We start from the raw sequence: 19543 nt of genomic DNA on the forward strand, positions 1-19543 counted from the left end.
CATTATTAGTAAAGGTCTATTATATTATGCTTTGTTTATGAACTGAAATATGCAGAAAATACTTCCTATGAGGAGTTATCCTACCGGGTGAACGTTCTTAGCCACTTCTCTGGCTGTGGCAAGTACTGGAGTGTCCGATATGGTGAACTTGGTCTTCTCCTGGTGCCAAGCCTCACGATATTTCGCCTGAGCAGAGACAAACGTTCAAAGTCAGCAAAAAACAAACCTGATATCTGACTTTGCAATCATTCTGTTGTATGATTTAGCTGGAAAAAAAGCAGTCTAAAGCATTGTGGAATAACCCCTTTACAAGTACAAGTAGTAGTACGAGTGGTATAAAGGTTGACTTTCTGTGACCAGGCTGATTTTCTGCAGTACAGCTGACATCTAAGATTAATGGGGCTCTCTGACCTGCAGTGCGATAAGGCCCCTCTGCCTGCACGCTTCTGCCCTTTTCAAACATCTTATGAGCTCTTCTTAATCCTCAAGTTTTACTTTTAACTCAGAATACATGCTATAGCAAAGCTTTAAAAGGTTGCGTCATTCTTGACGTTAAATAAAGTTAATTTCCCCCAAAACGCAGTTTTGTATTTTGATAACAGAGAGGCATGCTCACCTCATTGAGGACGCCAGCAGCGTTCTTGGCGCAGACCAGGTCCACTCTGTCAGTGGGAACGACAAATTTCTGCGTATCCAACTTGACACGATAGCCTCTCTGTAATACAAGAAATAAAGATTATTCAACCAAGGATTCAGCAAAATACACACAAACATTTATTCTGCCTGACATTTTTCTAAACATTTTAAAGTTTTTAGTTGTGTTTAAAATGAATAATTTTGTCAAACTTACATCAGCAAGGACCTTCTGTGCATGCTTCACTTTGATTACATCCACACTCTCATGTGGGACCCATCCACATCCACGTATCCACTCAAGATCAGCTCTGTAGACAGCCTGAGGAGATAAAACAGGCAGATTGGTTCATGTTATTCTGTGAAATGATACATCTTTATACACAATAAGCAATAATAAAAATAAGAGAAACGTTAGCATTATTCATACCACTGAAAGATCCCAAAAACCTCAGATCATTGTTCGTATCATTATAAAAAAGAAACAATCACAGTAATATGCATACATCGCTCTGCAGATCGTAGGCCTTCCTGGCCTGGACGACATCGTTGGAGTCTGGCAGGCAGGTCCAGTTATGCAGATGAGTTCTATAGTTGAAATCGTTGACCTGAATTTGACATTTCTTGGCCAGCTCGAGATTCAACATGTCCACTGGCAGGTGGAACTTGGTCTTGGACTTGTTGAAGTCCTTCTTGTACAGAACATCACTGGCGATCTTTCCTGAGTTCAGAGCCAGCATGATCAGAGGATCGTCCTGGACGCAGCGAGCCCCGATGTGGTGGCCCACCTGACGACGGTATCCTGTCTTGTACTTGTACTGAAAAGAAGATAGTTTATTTGAAAGTTGGATTGTTTGGAAATCTCTTCAATTCATTTCATAAGCATTCATTTTCTTACGTCACTAATGATATCTCTGGAAGCTTTAGCCTTCAGCACAGAGATAGCATCTTCCTTGATATGGTAGCCCTTGGCCTTCTGGTCATCCCATGTCTTTGTGTACAGTTTCTGCATAGAAAAAGAAAAATGATCACATAAGAATGTAATAAAATGTGTAAGCACAAATCCTTTAATCTCATCTGAAGTAAAATATGCATTTTCTTATAAGATAGAACTAACTTTTGTGTCATACACATTTGTGTCAAGTTTTAAGCATTTTTATGACAGGCAGAAATGCTTTAGTGCGTTGAATGAAACAACCTACATTGCTGATGTTGACAGCATTAGCCTTGGAGAGTTCAAAGGCCGGGGCATTAGGTGGCATATTATAGGAGAGCTTGTCGCGATCCCAAACTTCTCTATATTTACTCTGTAAGAAAGAGAAAAAAACAAGAGCGTTGACTCCTAATATCCACAAATATTTGCTTTGGAGTGAAAAATTTAATAGAGAAATATGTTAGAGCGCCAACAGATGCTTTTACTCACATCGCTGATGTTGAGAGCGTTTTGCTTAGACAGGACAATAGCTGGGAGGTCAACAGCACTGGTGAACTTCACAGTGCTTGGTGGCTGGCGATACAGCCTCTCGTTGAATATCTTCTGGGCATTTCTAGCTTTGACAACATCCACAGAGTCCTGAGGTGACCAGCCGCATCCCCTCAGCCACTCCATATCAGCTTTGTATACAGCCTAAAAACAAATTGAAGTTAAACTCACCAAATTCAGAATGTGTTTTTCTGCATGTAGGCTTAGTTTTGTCTCACTGCTAAATAGAAATTGCAAAGACTTTTAAGACTGTCTTCATGCTGTCAAAGCAGCATTGCATTGTACTTACATCACTCCGCAGGTCGTAAACCTTTCTGGCCTGAACAACATCATTGGAGTCTGGCAGGCATGTCCACTGGTGCAAGTGAGTCCTGTAGTTGAAGTCGTTCACTTGCTGCTGGCATTTCTTGGCCAATTCAATCGTCAACATGTCCACTGGAAGGTTGTACTTGGTCTTGGTCTTGTGGAAGTCCTTCTTGTAGACGTTGTCGCTGGAGATCCTGGCTGCATTAGCGGCCAACACCAGCAGTGGGTCATCATTCACGCTGAGGGCGCCAATGTGGTGGCCACACTGCTTGCGGAAACCGGCCTTGTATTTGTACTGAACGTTTGGGATGGAAATATTTGGATTAGTTTCAGAGATACAAATCGTTGCAGTGAATGTGCAAAAATACTGACATATTCAGCAACACAGTAAAGGGAATGTAAACATGGTAAAGGGTGACACAGACTTACATCACTGACGATGTCTCTTGAAGCCCTTGCTGATAGAACAGAAATAGCATCTTTGGGAAGGTAGTAGCCTTTGTTGATGGTGTCCATATAGCCTTCACGATAATATTTCTGTGGAAAAAATCACAATGAAATTTGTCAGATTTGTACACTGTGCTCGCTGAACCATAATACAGAATACAGAACATATGGACCAAGAACTGTTCTTAACATCAGATGTTTGAGAGGTCAGAAATGAGATTACGCTATTGATGCTTCACCATAGGCACAATTAACTCACTCTCTGGTTAAAGCAACAAAGTGTAACTTTTTTCACCCTAAAATCATAGTTTCAAAGTCAATTTTAAAGTGCAACAACTTTCCCCAGAGAGGATAGCGTCTCTCAAGGTTCTCAGAGTGATTCGGTTTCCTTGCTATGTAAGTTGATCAGATGGCTACTATTCTCTCACAAAAACAGGTACAGCTTTACGCCTGTTTCTGTGCTGTTTGGTTGAATGGATAAAAATAAGAGATGCAGGAGGACAGTGACAGATAATGCAAAAGAAGAGAAAAAGAGAGACTGACCAAGCAAGAAGCAGAGTGAACATCCTTGCAGATATTACTCATAACGTAATGCTACGTAGCATTAAGGCAGTATCGTTAGCATTGTCTTCTTTGTCTCATGTGTAGCAGCTTTACTGGATGCAGAAAGTCATCCAAATCAAGCTGTTTCTCAGGTTCGCTTCTAAATGAATAAATAAATCCATCTTTACATGAAGTTCTCTTTACGATTGGCTGAAGGCACAAGCAGTCATTTCTGCGCACAATCCGGTATTTGGTAATGGTATTTTGGCTTCTTACAAGACCAACCCTCTGCTTGTCAACAAAAACATATTGTCTGCATGGGAGACACAAACAGCACTGTGTCTTATGAGTGCAGTTGCACTCCGTGACCTTCGGTGGGCGCCAAAGAGACCGGATTACTACATGATGTTGCCTTAACGTCCACTGTTTATAAACTGTGATCTACTAAGAGGTTTGTTACCAGACTGGTGTTGAGTTTATTCTGCTTGGCCAGGACGATCTCTGGGGTGTCTGGCATGACGTGAAGGTTGGTCTTATCCTTCTCCCAGGCAGCATTATAAGCTTTCTGTAAAAGGCAAAAAAACAGGTTTTAGTAAGATGTCCCTTCTTTCTGAAGACGGACAACTTTAGTTCTAAGCAAACAAAGATCTTTGTCTTACACTTGTGATCTTGCTTTTGGTGTTAGATTTGTCATGATACTTTCTAAACTGTCTCCACAACAAAGACACAAGGAATAATAATTCAAAGAAAATTAAATAGAGTGAAATAGTAATCTCTACCTTGTCCATGGTTTGGGCATTGGCCTGAGCAAGTGCATATGGCATGTCACATGTCTTGGCAGTGAATTTGAAGGTACTAGGGGGCTGACGATACCGTCTTTCACTCAGAATTTCTGCAGCTTTCTTGGCTTTCTCCACATCAACTGACCCAATTGGTACCCAACCCGTTCCCTTGATCCATTCCATGTCAGCTTTGTATACGGCCTACAAGACACATAGGGAGGAAACAGAGGTACATTGAGGTTTTATTGAATGAATGAAAAAAGATTTTCAATGTCCAGGAAATCAGGAGAAATCCTCATCACTTACATCGCTCTGCAGGTCATACACCTTTCTGGCCTGGACGACATCGTTGGAGTCTGGCAGGCAGGTCCAGTTATGCAGATGAGTTCTGTAGTTGAAATCGTTGACCTGAATTTGGCATTTCTTTGCTAGCTCAAGATTCAACATGTCCACTGGCAGGTGGAACTTGGTCTTGGACTTGTTGAAGTCCTTCTTGTACAGAGCATCACTGGCGATCTTGGCTGAGTTCAAAGCCAGCATGATCAGAGGATCGTCCTGGACGCAGCGAGCCCCGATGTGGTGGCCCACCTGCTGACGGTATCCTGTCTTGTATTTGTACTATGTAGAGAAAATAAAAATCATGATTAACAGAAAGCTTTACAAAATACTAGAAATCAGCATAAATGTGAAAGCATTATTTTCATGTTGCTCACGTCGCTGATGATTTCTCTTCCGTGTTTAGCAGCTTTTACAGAGACAGCATCGGCTTTCATGTCGTAGCCCTTTCTGAACATCTCCTCAACGCCTTCCCTGTACAGTTTCTGAAAAAGAAAGGAAAACAGTTGACTTGTTCAACCTCAACATAGATGGGTTGTTTAATACCTCCATCCAACCAGTGGTCTCCTCTGGCCCAATGTGAATTAACCCTCCCAAACAAGTCCAGTTAGTTTTGAGCTCAAGCCTTAAATTACTATCACCTGGATGACATACAATGGCATTTTCTTACACCCCTATCTGCTTTTTATGTAGAATACTTTTACAGAACAAACCCAACATACCCTGCTCATGTTGTAAGCATTAGCTTTAGAAAGCACCAGCTCAGGAAGGTCAGGCGACACATGGTTCTTGACCTTATCAGCCTCCCAAGCAGCGATGTAGTTTTTCTGTGGTGTGAAACAAACAAGTTTAAATATTTGTTTAAACGTGATCAACAGGAAACCACAATGAACACATTTGATATAGAAGTACGTACCTTGTTGATGGTCTCAGCGTTTGTTTTCGCTAATATCATGGGCATGGAGGTCATGTCAGTTTTGAATTTGAATGTCTCCGGTTTCTGCCTGTACCGACGTTCACTGAGGATGTTGGCCGCATTCTTAGCTTTAACAACATCAATTGAACCAATTGGGATCCATCCTACGCCAATGACCTCATCCCTGTCAGCTTTGTAAACAGCCTGAGTGAAAAAAGGCATATACAGGTGCATGTTACATCACAACGTATAAAAACAGTCGCAATCAAAGTTGATTTGATTAACTCACGTCACTCTGAAGGTCATAGGCCTTCCTGGCCTGGACGACATCGTTGGAGTCTGGCAGGCAGGTCCACTGGTGCAGGCGGGTGATGTAGTTGGCATGGTTGACTTGAATTTGACATTTCTTGGCCAGCTCAAGACTCAACATGTCCACTGGCAGGTTGAACTTGGTCTTGGACTTGTTGAAGTCCTTCTTGTACAGAGCATCACTGGCGATCTTGCCTGAGTTCAGAGCCAGCATGATCAGAGGATCCTCCTCCACGCAGCGAGCCCCGATGTGGTGGCCGACCTGCTTGCGGTATCCTGTCTTGTACTTGTACTGTCAATATAAGGTCAAAACTGTTTTTAATTCAACTGGAAAATGTCTTACATTGTATGCTACACCAGCGTCTGTATAACATAAATAAATATAGTATAGTTCAATATGAATCACTTACGTCACTGATGATGTCCCTGGAAGCCTTAGCAGCCAAGACTGACACCGCATTAGCTGGAAGGAAGTAACCTTTCTTGATTGTTTCATCAAAACCTTGTCTGTACAGTTTCTGAAAAGTAAGACAAATACTTTAGGTGAACAATTGAAAGCTTATGTTTTTTTTTTAAAAAGAAACAAAGGTGGGTAAAAAAATGAGAATAATATGAAGGTTGTTAGCATAACAACAAATGCAAAAAAAAAAGGTTAAAAATTCTTTGAAAATACTTTTAAAACGTTTAGTTTTGTCACACCTTTCAACATAAGAAGTACAGTTGTTGACATGTAGTGTGCAGTGTAATCAGGATTAAGTGTACCTTGCTCATGTTGATAGCATTCTGCTGAGAGAGGATGATCTCTGGAGTGTCGGGTTTGATGTGCAGAGTCGTCTTGTCCTTCTCCCATGCCTCAGTGTACAGACGCTGGAACACACCGTAAAAAAAACATTGAAGGTTAAGATCAATATTATTTTCTTTAAGTGAGGCCATGTTTAAGTAGTAAGTATTCTACCCTAAATAGTTATGAGTACTACCTTGTTCATGGTCAAAGCATTATTCTTTGCTAAAACCATGTTCATAGCATCTGTTTTGCTGGTGAAGTGTTGGGTGCTGGGGGGCTGGCGGTACTTTCTTTCACTCAAGGCTTCAGCAGCCTTCTTGGCTTTTTCCACCTCAAGCGAGCCAATGGGGACCCAGCCCAAGCCCTGGAGCCACTTTAGGTCAGCCTTGTAGACAGCCTGCAGAACATAGTCAGACAAAGGTAAATACTCAGGGATCTGGTAGCACAAACTATAACAAAAGAGTTACTGAGACAAATTTGAAGGAAAGTTAAACTCACGTCACTCTGAAGGTCATAGGCCTTCCTGGCCTGGACGACATCGTTGGAGTCTGGCAGGCAGGTCCACTGGTGCAGGCGGGTGATGTAGTTGGCATGGTTGACCTGAATTTGGCATTTCTTGGCCAGCTCAAGATTCAACATGTCCACTGGCAGGTTGAACTTGGTCTTGGACTTGTTGAAGTCCTTCTTGTACAGAGCATCACTGGCGATCTTGGCTGAGTTCAGAGCCAGCATGATCAGAGGGTCGTCCTGGACGCAGCGAGCCCCGATGTGGTGGCCCACCTGCTGACGGTATCCTGTCTTGTACTTGTACTGGAGGAAAAATTACAAAATGTAATCATTGACAGTTGGGGAAAGGTGGTATCACGAGAAAAAAAAAGTTATTATCTATACTGCTTTTCTTGTTGAGGGTTGCGGAGACTGGAGCCGATCCCAGCTGCCATGCTGGTGTGGTCACCAATCACTCCGAGCATTGACAAGTCGGACAAACTTCGATGGGACAAACTTCTCACACTTAGGAAATTTAAAGTGACCAATTTAACTAACAAGTACCTGGAGGCCATGCATGCACAGGGGGAACGTGTAAACTACACACAGACTGTCCAACTAGGGGTTGAACCAGGTACCTTCTCGCTCTGAGGCAACAGCTCTAACCACTGCACTACAGTGAAGACGCAAAGTTGAATTATTTGACTACAGTGAAATGAATGAATGTATGGGAAGAAGCTCTTGCTTCATATTAGTCATGAATAAATTACTAAATTGAGACACTCACATCACTGGCAATGTCTCTGGTGGCCTTGGCAGCGAGGATGGAAATGGCATCGCCGCGCAGATCGTAACCCTTCTTCTTGGCGTCTTCATATGCCTGTGTGTACTTTTTCTGTGGAAAAACACAATCATCCCAGAGATGTAAATTATATGACTTCAACATTGAATAAAAAAGTCTATCAAAAAGTATATTGGTAAGATCACAGGTATTTTCTCCTTCTCTCACCAAGCTGTAGTTGACGTTGTTTGCCTTGGCCAAAAGAACATCCATAGCATCAGGCATGATGTGGAGCTTGGTCTTCTCTTTGTCCCATGTGTCCACATATGCTTTCTGAAGTCACAGGACAAAAAACAAAAGAGTTTACTCATTTATAATCCCTGCAGGTAAGGCTGAACAATTTTAGGAAAACATTGAATTGCGATTTTTCTGGCAGAAATTGTGATTTTGATTTTTATCACGATTTTCTTCAAATCAAGTTTGTGCAATGTTCTCAATGTACAGCGACATTTAAAAACATGACAAGAAATTACATCATGCCAGTTAAAACTTTAAATGCCAGAACTCTAAATTAATAGAATGAAAACTAAAGTTAAGAATTGATTTCAGATTTATTTATTAAGAAGAAACACACAGACGGTGTGATGTTCTGTGTGGTGTTCATGTTCAGATCTTGCATTGTTTCTTTTGAGTATGTTTAATAAATTTACGTGAGATAACAACAATTGATACATTCGCGATGCTAACCGCTAGCATTCCTATTCAAATCCTCCTAGACGTTAGCATCAAGCTAGCGGACTTTTCGGTTGCTTAGCATATTATGAGATGAATAACTTGTGTTTTGATGTCTGTTTAGTTTTACAGTGCTTCCTTTATTAAAGACTGGACAAAGAAACTTCAGCTTCTTTATTGGAGGAAAACTGTTAGCTATTTGTCAAGCTGTGTATCAGGCTAAAGAAGTCACGCACACAAGCAGGGGCAGAATGTGTAAATGGACACAACAGCTCCTGGGTCAGTCGGGAGAAGCACTGCCAAAAACCGCGGCTGTGGCGATCACGTGATCGCGTTTTTTGAAATCGCGATTTTGATCACAAAAACGATAAATCGTTCAGCCTTACCTGCATGTATAACGTTTTTGGTTAAAATTCTTTCTTTATCATTTTAAAATACACCAGGTAATTAGTACTATTTGCTCATTCCTTCATTTCAATTCATACCTTGTTCATAACCTGAGCGTTGGCCTTAGCCAGCACCATGGGCATGTCCTCAGTGGTGATCTTGAATTTGAAGTTGCTTGGAGGTTGACGGTACAGTCTTTCATTAAGAGCTTCAGCAGCTTTCTTTGCCTTCTCAACATCCAGTGAACCTATTGGCACCCATCCAATACCCTGCATTGTCCTCAGATCCTCCTTGTACACAGCCTTGAGGAAAAAAACAATATGTTTGTTAAAATGTTCCAAATGTATTAAAAATCCCTCTAAAAATTACAATAATTTGAGCTGAAAGAAAAACAAGTATTGTCAAAGACATTCATACTCACATCACTCTGAAGGTCATAAGCATGTCTGGCCGCACGAACATCATTGGAGTCTGGCAGACAAGTCCAGTTGTGGAGACGGGTGATGTAGTTGGCATGGTTGACCTGAATCTGGTTCTTCTTGGCCAGCTCAAAGGCCAACATGTCCACTGGCAGGTGGAACTTGGTCTTAGACTTGTTGAAGTCCTTCTTGTACAGGAAATCACTGGCGATTCTGGCTGAGTTCAGAGCCAGCATGAGCAGAGGGTCGTCCTGGATGCTGCGAGCACCGATGTGGTGGCCCACCTGCTTACGGTACTCTGTCTTGTACCTGAACTGAAAACGTGAAAAGCAAAATTCAATACCAACAGGTGCAGTGAATGATAAGATCAGGTTGTTTTTTTAATTGATAAAGCAAACGGCTTACATCGCTGGCAATGTTCCTGGAGGCCTTGGCTGCGATGATCGAAATGGCATCATTGCGCATATCATAGCCTTTCTTCTTGGCATCCTCATGGGCCTGTTTGTACTTTTTCTGTAAATAAACAAATTTACCACAGACATGACTTTGAGTTTATCCATTTTTCATCAGATCTGAGACATGATGACATGTTAAAGTATTGATAACAAATACATATTTAAACTAATATAGTATATCTAAGTGCTCTATGAGTGTTTCTTGGATCAAACATATTTCATTCTTTACTTACAATGCTGTAGTTGACGTTGTTTGCCTTGGCCAACAGAACATCCATAGCATCAGGCATGATGTGGAGCTTGGTCTTCTCCTTGTCCCATGCATCCACGTATGCTTTCTGCAGTCCCAGAAAACAAAGATTTCAGAGCTAATGTGTACAGTTTACTCTGCAAAAACTAATACTTATAGGTCAATATGATACTACATATCATACCAGTGTCTAGTTAAACTTATTAAAATCCATTATTTTAATTCTACAGCACTTTGCAGATTGCAGTTTGCATACCTTGTTCATAACCTGAGCGTTGGCCTTAGCCAGCACCATGGGCATGTCCTCAGTGGTGATCTTGAATTTGAAGTTGCTTGGAGGTTGACGGTACAGTCTTTCACTCAGAGCATCAGCAGCTTTCTTTGCCTTCTCAACATCCAGTGAACCTATTGGCACCCATCCAATACCCTGCATTGTCCTCAGATCCTCCTTGTACACAGCCTTGAGGAAAAAAACTATATGTTTGTTAAAATGTTCCAAATGTATTAAAAATCCCTCTAAAAAATACAATAATTTGAGCTGAAAGAAAAACAAGTATTGTCAAAGACATTCATACTCACATCACTCTGAAGGTCATAAGCATGTCTGGCCGCACGAACATCATTGGAGTCTGGCAGACAAGTCCAGTTGTGGAGACGGGTGATGTAGTTGGCATGGTTGACCTGAATCTGGTTCTTCTTGGCCAGCTCAAAGGCCAACATGTCTACTGGCAGGTTGAACTTGGTCTTGGACTTGTTGAAGTCCTTCTTGTACAGGAAATCACTGGCGATTCTGGCTGAGTTCAGAGCCAGCATGAGCAGAGGGTCGTCCTGGACGCTGCGAGCACCGATGTGGTGGCCCACCTGCTTACGGTACTCTGTCTTGTACCTGAACTGAAAACGTGAAAAGCAAAATTCAATACCAAGAGGTGCAGTGAATGAAAAGATCAGGTTGTTTTTTAATTGATAAAGCAAACGGCTTACATCGCTGGCAATGTTCCTGGAGGCCTTGGCTGCGATGATCGAAATGGCATCATTGCGCATATCATAGCCTTTCTTCTTGGCATCCTCATGGGCCTGTTTGTACTTTTTCTGTAAATAAACAAATTTACCACAGACATGACTTTGTGTTTATCCATTTTTCATCAGATCTGAGACATGATGACATGTTAAAGTATTGATAACAAATACATATTTAAACTAATATAGTATATCTAAGTGCTCTATGAGTGTTTCTTGGATCAAACATATTTCATTCTTTACTTACAAGGCTGTAGTTGACATTGTTTGCCTTGGCCAACAGAACATCCATAGCATCAGGCATGATGTGGAGCTTGGTCTTCTCCTTGTCCCATGCATCCACGTATGCTTTCTGCAGTCCCAGAAAACAAAGATTTCAGAGCTAATTTGTACAGTTAACTCTGCAAAACAATTACTTAGGGATGAAAAATTACTTATCATACTAATGTCCAATTTAATTTATTTAAAATCCATTATTTCAATTCTACAGCACTTTGCAGATTGCAGTTTGCATACCTTGTTCATAACCTGAGCGTTGGCCTTAGCCAGCACCATGGGCATGTCCTCAGTGGTGATCTTGAATTTGAAGTTGCTTGGAGGTTGACGGTACAGTCTTTCATTAAGAGCTTCAGCAGCTTTCTTTGCCTTCTCAACATCCAGTGAACCTATTGGCACCCATCCAATACCCTGCATTGTCCTCAGATCCTCCTTGTACACAGCCTTGAGGAAAAAAACTATATGTTTGTTAAAATGTTCCAAATGTATTAAAAATCCCTCTAAAAATTACAATAATTTGAGCTGAAAGAAAAACAAGTATTGTCAAAGACATTCATACTCACATCACTCTGAATGTCATAAGCATGTCTGGCCGCACGAACATCATTGGAGTCTGGCAGACAAGTCCAGTTGTGGAGACGGGTGATGTAGTTGGCATGGTTGACCTGAATCTGGTTCTTCTTGGCCAGCTCAAAGGCCATCATATCCACTGGCAGGTTGAACTTGGTCTTGGACTTGTTGAAGTCCTTCTTGTACAGAGCATCACTGGCAATCCGGGCTGAGTTCAGAGCCAGCATGAGCAGAGGGTCGTCCTGGACGCAGCGAGCACCGATGTGGTGGCCCACCTGCTTACGGTACCCTGTCTTGTACTTGAACTAAACAAGAGAGAGTTTACATAATGAAACACTGATTTGGGAAAACTGGCTGTTGGTAAACAAATTAGGTAGTATAATGTACATAAAACCACAAACATACTTACATCACTGGCAATAGCAGTTGAGGCTTTGGCAGCCAGGACTGCAATGGCATCACCACGAAGATTATGGCCCTTCTTCTTGGACAGCTCATTGTCCAATTTGTACAATTTCTGACGAGTGAAAGAGAGAAACATTATTATCCCTTAAATTCTATATAAATATTTCCATATTTTTTTGTTTTGGTTAGAAATTGGTGGAAAAACTGAGATAAACCTCATTACCTCACTGACGTTCTTCTTATTCGCTCTGGCGAGAACAATGTCCATTGCGTCAGGCATGATGTGTATTGTAGTTTTGTCTTTCTCCCAAGCTTTGCCATATGATTGCTAAAAAAAGAAAATGAAGTTGTTTGTTAATGTCTTTAATTTACATAAGGGATCATTTGGTTCTGCTTTCACATGAAGTCCTTCTCAGTACCTTATTCATAATCTGGTTGTTTGCTGTGGCCAGCATCAGATCCATGGACTGCATGTTCTTAGTGAATTTGTAGTTGGAGGGATGTGTGCGGTACTTCTGCTCACTCAAAATCTGACCACCTACTTTAGCAGTCTCAACTCCGATTGAGCCAATTGGTACCCATCCAATTCCTTTAACGAAGCTTTCATACTCACTCTTATACTGGTTCTGTTGGAAAATGTACAGAAACAGTTTAACTTGATGATGGATCATGGATTCATAGAATGATGGTGTAGTTTATAAAGTTATAATTTCATACATCACTGGCGATGAACTGCATGTTACGAGCAAGTTGAAGGTTCATGGCATCGGGCAGCACAGTGTAGTGCTGGTTTGGCTGCTTGTATCCAGCCATAGTCTGAGCTTTTGAGGCCTGCTTGGCGTGGATCACACTCAACATGTCTACTGGTGAGTGATACTTCAGCTTGGACTTGTTGTAGTCCTTCTTGTAGTTCTTGTCACTCTGCAGCTTGGCCACCTCCATGTAGTGAACCAGCAGAGGGTCGTCCTTGATGCTGCGGAAGCCAACGTGGTGGCCTCTGGCCTTCTCGTACGCCAACTTGTACTTGTACTGTGAGGGGATAACAAATTTTTTTTAAATTTGAAATTTAGCACTTTGGAAAAAGTGGTGACAAACAAGATGTTTCTCACAACTTACATTACTGGCAATCTTTGTTCCAGACTTGGCAGCCACTATTGAGATAGCGTCTGCCTTGAGGTTGTAGCCCTTTTTGGCCATCTCAACAACACCAGCTTTGTAAAGTTTCTGTAAAGTAAAACATTTTGACATAAATAAAAAAGCAATTTAAGGACGTAAAATGAGTAGAAAGTATAGTGTTATCTAATTCCTTACATTGCTCATGGTGATAGCATTAGCCTTGGCCAAAACAATCTCAGGAGCATCTGGCATGACATGGATAGTCAGCTTGTCTTTCTCCCAAGCTGCAGTGTATGCTTGCTGTCAACAAAAACAACAGAACAAAAAAGTAATGATCATGGTTAAAAGCTAAATCGTTATTACTGTGTGACTCTCCTCTACACATTTGAACATGTTTCACCTTGTTCATGATCTTGTTGTTGGCAGTAGCCAGAGCCACATCCATGGAGTCCATCAGCTTACGGAACTTGAAGTTGGAGGGATGAGTGCGGTACTTCTGCTCACTCAAAATCTGACTGCCAAGTTTAGCAGTCTCAACTCCAATTGAGCCAATTGGGACCCATCCAATGCCTCTGACAAAGTTGTTCCAATCTGATTTGTATTCAGACTAAAAAGAAATAGCAGGTCTTATAATTAAATGGAACATAAAACCACACAATTCTTTATATCAACAACACTACTGACAGGTATGGCACGGGAGGGATTTTAACATTTTCACTTACATCACTGGCCTGGACGTTCATGTTGCGAGCCAGCACAAAGTTCATGGCATCCGGGAGGAGAGAATAACTGTGCTGGATCTGTCTGTATCCAGCCATAGTCTGAGCTTTTGAGGCCTGCTTGGCGTGGATCACACTCAACATGTCTACTGGTGAGTGATACTTGAGCTTGGACTTGTTGTAGTCCTTCTTGTAGTTCTTGTCACTCTGCAGCTTGGCCACCTCCATGTAGTGAACCAGCAGAGGATCGTCCTTGATGCTGCGGAAGCCAACGTGGTGGCCTCTGGCCTTCTCGTACGCCAACTTGTACTTGTACTGTGAGGGGAAAACACATTTTTTTTAAATTTGAAATCTAGCACTTTGGAAAAAGTGGTGACAAACAAGATGTTTCTCACAACTTACATTACTGGCAATCTTTGTTCCAGACTTGGCAGCCACTATTGAGATAGCGTCTGCCTTGAGGTTGTAGCCTTTGTTGGCCATCTCAACAACACCAGCTTTGTAAAGTTTCTGTAAAGTAAAACATTTTGACATAAATAAAAAAGCAATTTAAGGACATAAAATGAGTGGAAAGTATAGTGTTATCTAATTCCTTACATTGCTCATGGTGATAGCATTAGCCTTGGCCAAAACGATCTCAGGAGCATCTGGCATGACATGAATAGTCAGCTTGTCTTTCTCCCAAGCTGCAGTGTATGCTTGCTGTCAACAAAAACAACAGAACAAAAAAGTAATGATTATGTTTAAAAACTAAATCCTTATTACTGTGTGACTCTCCTCTACACATTTGAACATGTTTCACCTTGTTCATGATCTTGTTGTTGGCAGTAGCCAGAGCCACATCCATGGAGTCCATCAGCTTACGGAATTTGAAGTTGGAGGGATGAGTGCGGTACTTCTGCTCACTCAAAATCTGACTGCCAACTTTAGCAGTCTCAACTCCAATTGAGCCAATTGGAACCCATCCAACGCCTCTGACAAAGTTGTTCCATTCGGATTTGTAGTCAGACTAAAAAGAAAAAATGAAATGGAAATCAAGCTTTTGCATAATTAAAACACACAGTGGAGATTCAATGAGGTTTCATTCAAAACATTGTTTTAATCATAAATGCTAAAATGCCATGATAAAACTCACATCACTTGACTGCGCATTCAAGGTGCGACAACGCTGCATTTGCAGGTTGTCAGGTAGAAGCATGTAGCTGTGCGGGATCTTCCTGTACCCAGCATAGGTCTGCACTTTAGAAGCCTGCTTGGCATGCGCAAGACTCATCATGTCCACAGGGCTGTGATACTTCAGCTTAGCCTTGTGGTAGTCCTTCTTGTAGTTCTTGTCACTCTGCAGCTTGGCCACCTCCATGTAGTGAACCAGCAGAGGATCGTCTTTGATGCTGCGGAAGCCAACATGATGGCCTTTGGCCTTCTCAAACTCTTTCTTGTATTGGACCTAAAAGTAAGATGAAGGGGTAAGTAACCTGTGGAGGATTTTTATGGTTTAAATTGGAAAGTAAGTAAATTTTTACTTACATTGCTGGCAATATGTCTGCCCTGCTTGGCATGCAGAATGGAAATGGCATCAGGCTTCATGTCATATCCCTTTGCAATAGTTTCCAGCCACTTGTGCTTGTAGTGACTCTGTAGATAAAGAGCGAAGTGTTCAAAACATATTTTGTGCATTGTTGACATGCATGCTCATAAAACAGAAAGGAAATTTTAAATATATATTGAGCTCCAACCTCGCTCATGGTCTGAGCATTGAACTTAGCCTGGAGGAACTCAGGGCTGTCAGCCGGCAGATGATAGGTGTGCATGAACTTCTCGCCAGAAGCTTTGTATGAAGCCTTTGAGGGAAAGAAAAGAACGAATGGTCATACGTGTTATTTGTAAAGTTCTTGTAAAAATGTGGTTTGACATGCATTTATATGTTAACAAAGTCCAGTCTTACCTTGTCCATGATCTTTGAATTGGCCATTGCCAGAACCATGTTCATGCTATCAGTCTTGCTTGTGAACTTGAAAGCACTGGGGTGTTGGCGGTAGTTTATTTCATCAAGGGCAAATTTAGCCGCTTTGGCCTTCTCAACATCCACAGAACCAATAGGAACCCAACCTGTTCCTTTAGAGAAGTTGTTGTAATCGGACTTGTAGACATTCTGTGAGTTTAAAGACAAAAAAAAAGGTATTTATTTAAAACTGTGAAGAAGATTTCACCGCCATTACAGTGCGTATTGCTCTGCTGCTGCATATGACTTTAATTTAGAGTCACACCATGATAGAATAAAGGTAAAGCATACATCACTCTGAATGTCCATCATGCCGCGACACCGCTGCAAATGCAGGTTGTCAGGTAGAAGCATGTAGCTGTGAGGGATCTTCCTGTATCCAGCGAAGGTCTGCACTTTAGAGGCCTGCTTGGCATGCGCAAGACTCATCATGTCTACTGGGGTGTGATACTTCAGCTTGGACTTTTGGTAGTCCTTCTTGTAGTTCTTGTCACTCTGAAGCTTGGCCACCTCCATGTAGTGAACCAGCAGAGGATCGTCTTTGATGCTGCGGAAGCCAACGTGGTGGCCCTTTGCCTTCTCATAAGCCAGTTTGTACTTGTACTATATAAAAGAAAAAATATTAGTGATGACTCGCTGAATTCAGTACACTTGTGACGATGCATAATGAAGATATTACAACTTACATTGCTGGCGATGTCTCTAGAAGACTTTGCAGCGACAACAGCGATGGAATCTTCCTTCACGTGATGTCCTTTGAGCAGATCTTGGCGATGAGCATAGGTGTAGTAATTCTAAAAAAAATCATTCATAGTGCAGTTAGAGGTTTTGTATGAACGTAATGTCTCTAACAAATATTGAATAAAAAAAAAACACCAAGGGAAAAATCTGTAACTCACCTGGCTGATGTTGACAGCATTGTATCTGGCTTGCAACAGTTCAGGGGCATCAGATGGGAGATGGTATGTGTGCATGAACTTCTCTCCACTGGCTTTATACTCTTTCTGCAGAGTTATAACAGAAACAGGTTTCTTAATTTGTAGTCTGATCAAGAATTCAAAGGGCTTCAAGAAAAATAAAAGATTCATACAAGAGCAAAACATTGCAGTCATGATGTTTTCTCCTTACCTGATTCATGATCTTGGCATTGGTCTTGGCCAGCTCCATGCTCATGGAGTCAGTAGTACTGGTGAACTTGAAGTTTGCAGGGTGTTGGCGGTACTTTGTCTCATCCAGAGCTCTTGCTGCTGTCTTGGCCTTTTCCACCTCCAAAGACCCAATCGGAATCCAGCCAGTGCCCTTTACGAAATTCTCATAGTCCTGTTTGTAGTAAAACTATAAATGGAGGAGACAAGGAGACATGTTCAGCCTGAAACCTGCGGGAACCCCAGTATTTGATAGATTTATGGAATTACAGACCCTAAAGGAAACCCAACTTACACTACTTGCGTCGAAGTTCATCTTTCGAGCCAGGCCCAGACTCATTGAGTCAGGAAGAAGACAGTAATTGTGGTGATGCTGCTTGTACCCAGCATAGGTCTGCACTTTAGAGGCCTGCTTGGCGTGTGCAAGACTGATCATGTCCACAGGGGTGTGATACTTCAGCTTAGCCTTGTGGTAGTCCTTCTTGTAGTTCTTGTCACTCTGCAGCTTGGCCACCTCCATGTAGTGAACCAGAAGGGGATCATCCTTGAGGCTGCGGAAGCCAACGTGGTGGCCTCTGTCTTTCATGTAAGCCTTCTTATACTGGACCTAGAGGTTAAAAAGCAGCTGTAAGTTTTTGACATATAAAGGGAATGTGAACTTAGTTTTGAGTGGATATCCTATGAGTATCTAAAATATATGTAGTCCAATTAAGCATACTCCTCTTTGCTAGCCTGCTGGCTAAAAAAGCTGAGCTGTTATACAAGACAGGATGTATTACATGGCAGCAGCAGGTTTTATTGTAGGGTTGTCATGATATCAGAATAATTGAAATAACTGTTTCAATTCCATGGCAACAAAAGAGAAGTCCCATGTATAGAAAATTGGGATTGTATTTGTCAATCCCACTGGCACACAGTGTGGCTACAGGTAAAGTCCCAACTTGTCTTTCTGTTCACCAAAACAACACGGAAAAGAGGATTTATCCCCCAAAAAAGCGTATACACCCTTTTTAAAGAATCTCGATTGTCACTCATAATCTGAAAAGAAGCAAGTGATGTCTGTATCTGCAGAGAGTCTCCTCATGTTGGGACTGTATGAGAGCTGCTGTGTGACAGCGTGGCTGTGGATGTTTTGATAGGTTCTGTCTATAGTGAAAATCAGCTAAATTTTCCCATTGATATGAAGTTTGTGAGTGAAAAGAGGAAACTTACATCGCTGGCAGCGTGTCTGGCAGCTTTGGCGACAACAACTGGGATTGCGTCGGGCTTCATGTCATAACCTTTCCTAATCATCTCTTGCCAGGCGTGCTTGTAGGCTTTCTGAAATGACAGATTGTAGAAATAAATAAAAACAGATACAATACACATGGAATAAGATTAGTTAAATGTACAGATTTACCCGAACGTTCTCTCCTACAGTTCATGTTGCTGCATACACAGCTACATATTGAGCATTACGTTTAGTGAAATATCAGATTCTTTCTTCCAGGTTTGCTGTGATAAACAAATGTTTCATGTGTAAAAGTGGTCTCTCAGTATTTCTATGCCTTACATTGCTGATGTTATAGGCATTGCACTTGGCCTGGAGGAACTCAGGCACATCAGGAGGGAGAGAGTACTTCTGGTGGATCTCTTCCAGACCTCTCTTGTAGAAAAGCTGGAGGGCGAAAAAGAAATAGGAGGTGATGTCATGTCTGCTGTTCATCTCAAAATAAAGATAAAAACAATCTTCTCTCAGCTGCTCTCAGAACATGAGCAAACTGAAAACATTTTTCCTGCAGAAGAAGAGTCAGAGCGAATGTCGACTCACATCGCTCCTCTGAAGCTGGTTGACTTTGGCCTGCAGTTGGATGGGATGGTCATCAATAGCAGTGAAGGGGATTGTGTCAGGAGGCTGTCTGTATTTTTTCTGTAGGAAACAAGGAAAATTCACACATGATGTTACACATATTGACAATATCTATCTTTAATTATTAACTACTTGATATCCTTCCCCAGAAAATGCCGCTGTTGAACACAAACCTCGCTCAGGATCTCAGCAGCTTTCTTATTCTTTTCCACATCCAACGAGCCAAAGGGGATCCATGGGGAACCCTTGGTGTAGCTGTTGTAGTCAGACTTGTACTCATTCTTAGAGGCAAGGGAACAAGAAGAAACATGGTGACAATGAACATTTAAAAAACTCATAACAAATGTTAAAGAAAGTGTTGGATATTTGATTTAAAACTAAATAGTGTTGTAAAG

The 19543-nt window shown here is 41.6% G+C and overlaps 1 protein-coding gene across 21 annotated transcripts in view; it reads right to left on the minus strand.

Moving 5' to 3' along the window:
* Nucleotides 1-19543, minus strand: part of neb (nebulin) — a 64424-nt gene that overhangs the window by 31150 nt on the left and 13731 nt on the right. For all 21 annotated transcript variants that reach the window (XM_079356804.1, XM_079356805.1, XM_079356808.1 and 18 more), the window contains 56 exons: nucleotides 19322-19429; nucleotides 19110-19208; nucleotides 18852-18956; nucleotides 18512-18619; nucleotides 17595-17906; nucleotides 17283-17489; nucleotides 17054-17158; nucleotides 16841-16948; nucleotides 16446-16757; nucleotides 16098-16304; nucleotides 15889-15993; nucleotides 15680-15787; nucleotides 15288-15599; nucleotides 14955-15161; nucleotides 14750-14854; nucleotides 14555-14662; nucleotides 14156-14467; nucleotides 13834-14040; nucleotides 13629-13733; nucleotides 13434-13541; nucleotides 13035-13346; nucleotides 12737-12943; nucleotides 12541-12645; nucleotides 12322-12429; nucleotides 11906-12217; nucleotides 11583-11786; nucleotides 11314-11418; nucleotides 11031-11138; nucleotides 10629-10940; nucleotides 10306-10509; nucleotides 10033-10137; nucleotides 9750-9857; nucleotides 9347-9658; nucleotides 9024-9227; nucleotides 8035-8139; nucleotides 7813-7920; nucleotides 7038-7349; nucleotides 6733-6936; nucleotides 6518-6622; nucleotides 6166-6273; nucleotides 5736-6047; nucleotides 5447-5650; nucleotides 5253-5357; nucleotides 4908-5015; nucleotides 4501-4812; nucleotides 4192-4395; nucleotides 3873-3977; nucleotides 2852-2959; nucleotides 2406-2717; nucleotides 2057-2260; nucleotides 1836-1940; nucleotides 1532-1639; nucleotides 1140-1451; nucleotides 851-955; nucleotides 617-715; nucleotides 85-186 (listed from right to left, as the gene is read on the minus strand). In XM_079356804.1, the coding sequence (XP_079212930.1) occupies nucleotides 85-186; nucleotides 617-715; nucleotides 851-955; nucleotides 1140-1451; nucleotides 1532-1639; nucleotides 1836-1940; nucleotides 2057-2260; nucleotides 2406-2717; nucleotides 2852-2959; nucleotides 3873-3977; nucleotides 4192-4395; nucleotides 4501-4812; nucleotides 4908-5015; nucleotides 5253-5357; nucleotides 5447-5650; nucleotides 5736-6047; nucleotides 6166-6273; nucleotides 6518-6622; nucleotides 6733-6936; nucleotides 7038-7349; nucleotides 7813-7920; nucleotides 8035-8139; nucleotides 9024-9227; nucleotides 9347-9658; nucleotides 9750-9857; nucleotides 10033-10137; nucleotides 10306-10509; nucleotides 10629-10940; nucleotides 11031-11138; nucleotides 11314-11418; nucleotides 11583-11786; nucleotides 11906-12217; nucleotides 12322-12429; nucleotides 12541-12645; nucleotides 12737-12943; nucleotides 13035-13346; nucleotides 13434-13541; nucleotides 13629-13733; nucleotides 13834-14040; nucleotides 14156-14467; nucleotides 14555-14662; nucleotides 14750-14854; nucleotides 14955-15161; nucleotides 15288-15599; nucleotides 15680-15787; nucleotides 15889-15993; nucleotides 16098-16304; nucleotides 16446-16757; nucleotides 16841-16948; nucleotides 17054-17158; nucleotides 17283-17489; nucleotides 17595-17906; nucleotides 18512-18619; nucleotides 18852-18956; nucleotides 19110-19208; nucleotides 19322-19429 (9801 nt within the window). The remainder of the gene's footprint in view (nucleotides 1-84; nucleotides 187-616; nucleotides 716-850; nucleotides 956-1139; nucleotides 1452-1531; nucleotides 1640-1835; nucleotides 1941-2056; nucleotides 2261-2405; nucleotides 2718-2851; nucleotides 2960-3872; nucleotides 3978-4191; nucleotides 4396-4500; nucleotides 4813-4907; nucleotides 5016-5252; nucleotides 5358-5446; nucleotides 5651-5735; nucleotides 6048-6165; nucleotides 6274-6517; nucleotides 6623-6732; nucleotides 6937-7037; nucleotides 7350-7812; nucleotides 7921-8034; nucleotides 8140-9023; nucleotides 9228-9346; nucleotides 9659-9749; nucleotides 9858-10032; nucleotides 10138-10305; nucleotides 10510-10628; nucleotides 10941-11030; nucleotides 11139-11313; nucleotides 11419-11582; nucleotides 11787-11905; nucleotides 12218-12321; nucleotides 12430-12540; nucleotides 12646-12736; nucleotides 12944-13034; nucleotides 13347-13433; nucleotides 13542-13628; nucleotides 13734-13833; nucleotides 14041-14155; nucleotides 14468-14554; nucleotides 14663-14749; nucleotides 14855-14954; nucleotides 15162-15287; nucleotides 15600-15679; nucleotides 15788-15888; nucleotides 15994-16097; nucleotides 16305-16445; nucleotides 16758-16840; nucleotides 16949-17053; nucleotides 17159-17282; nucleotides 17490-17594; nucleotides 17907-18511; nucleotides 18620-18851; nucleotides 18957-19109; nucleotides 19209-19321; nucleotides 19430-19543) is intronic.

The sequence above is a fragment of the Symphodus melops genome (genome assembly GCF_947650265.1).
Source record: "Symphodus melops genome assembly, chromosome: 12".
Lineage (NCBI taxonomy): Eukaryota > Metazoa > Chordata > Actinopteri > Labriformes > Labridae > Symphodus > Symphodus melops.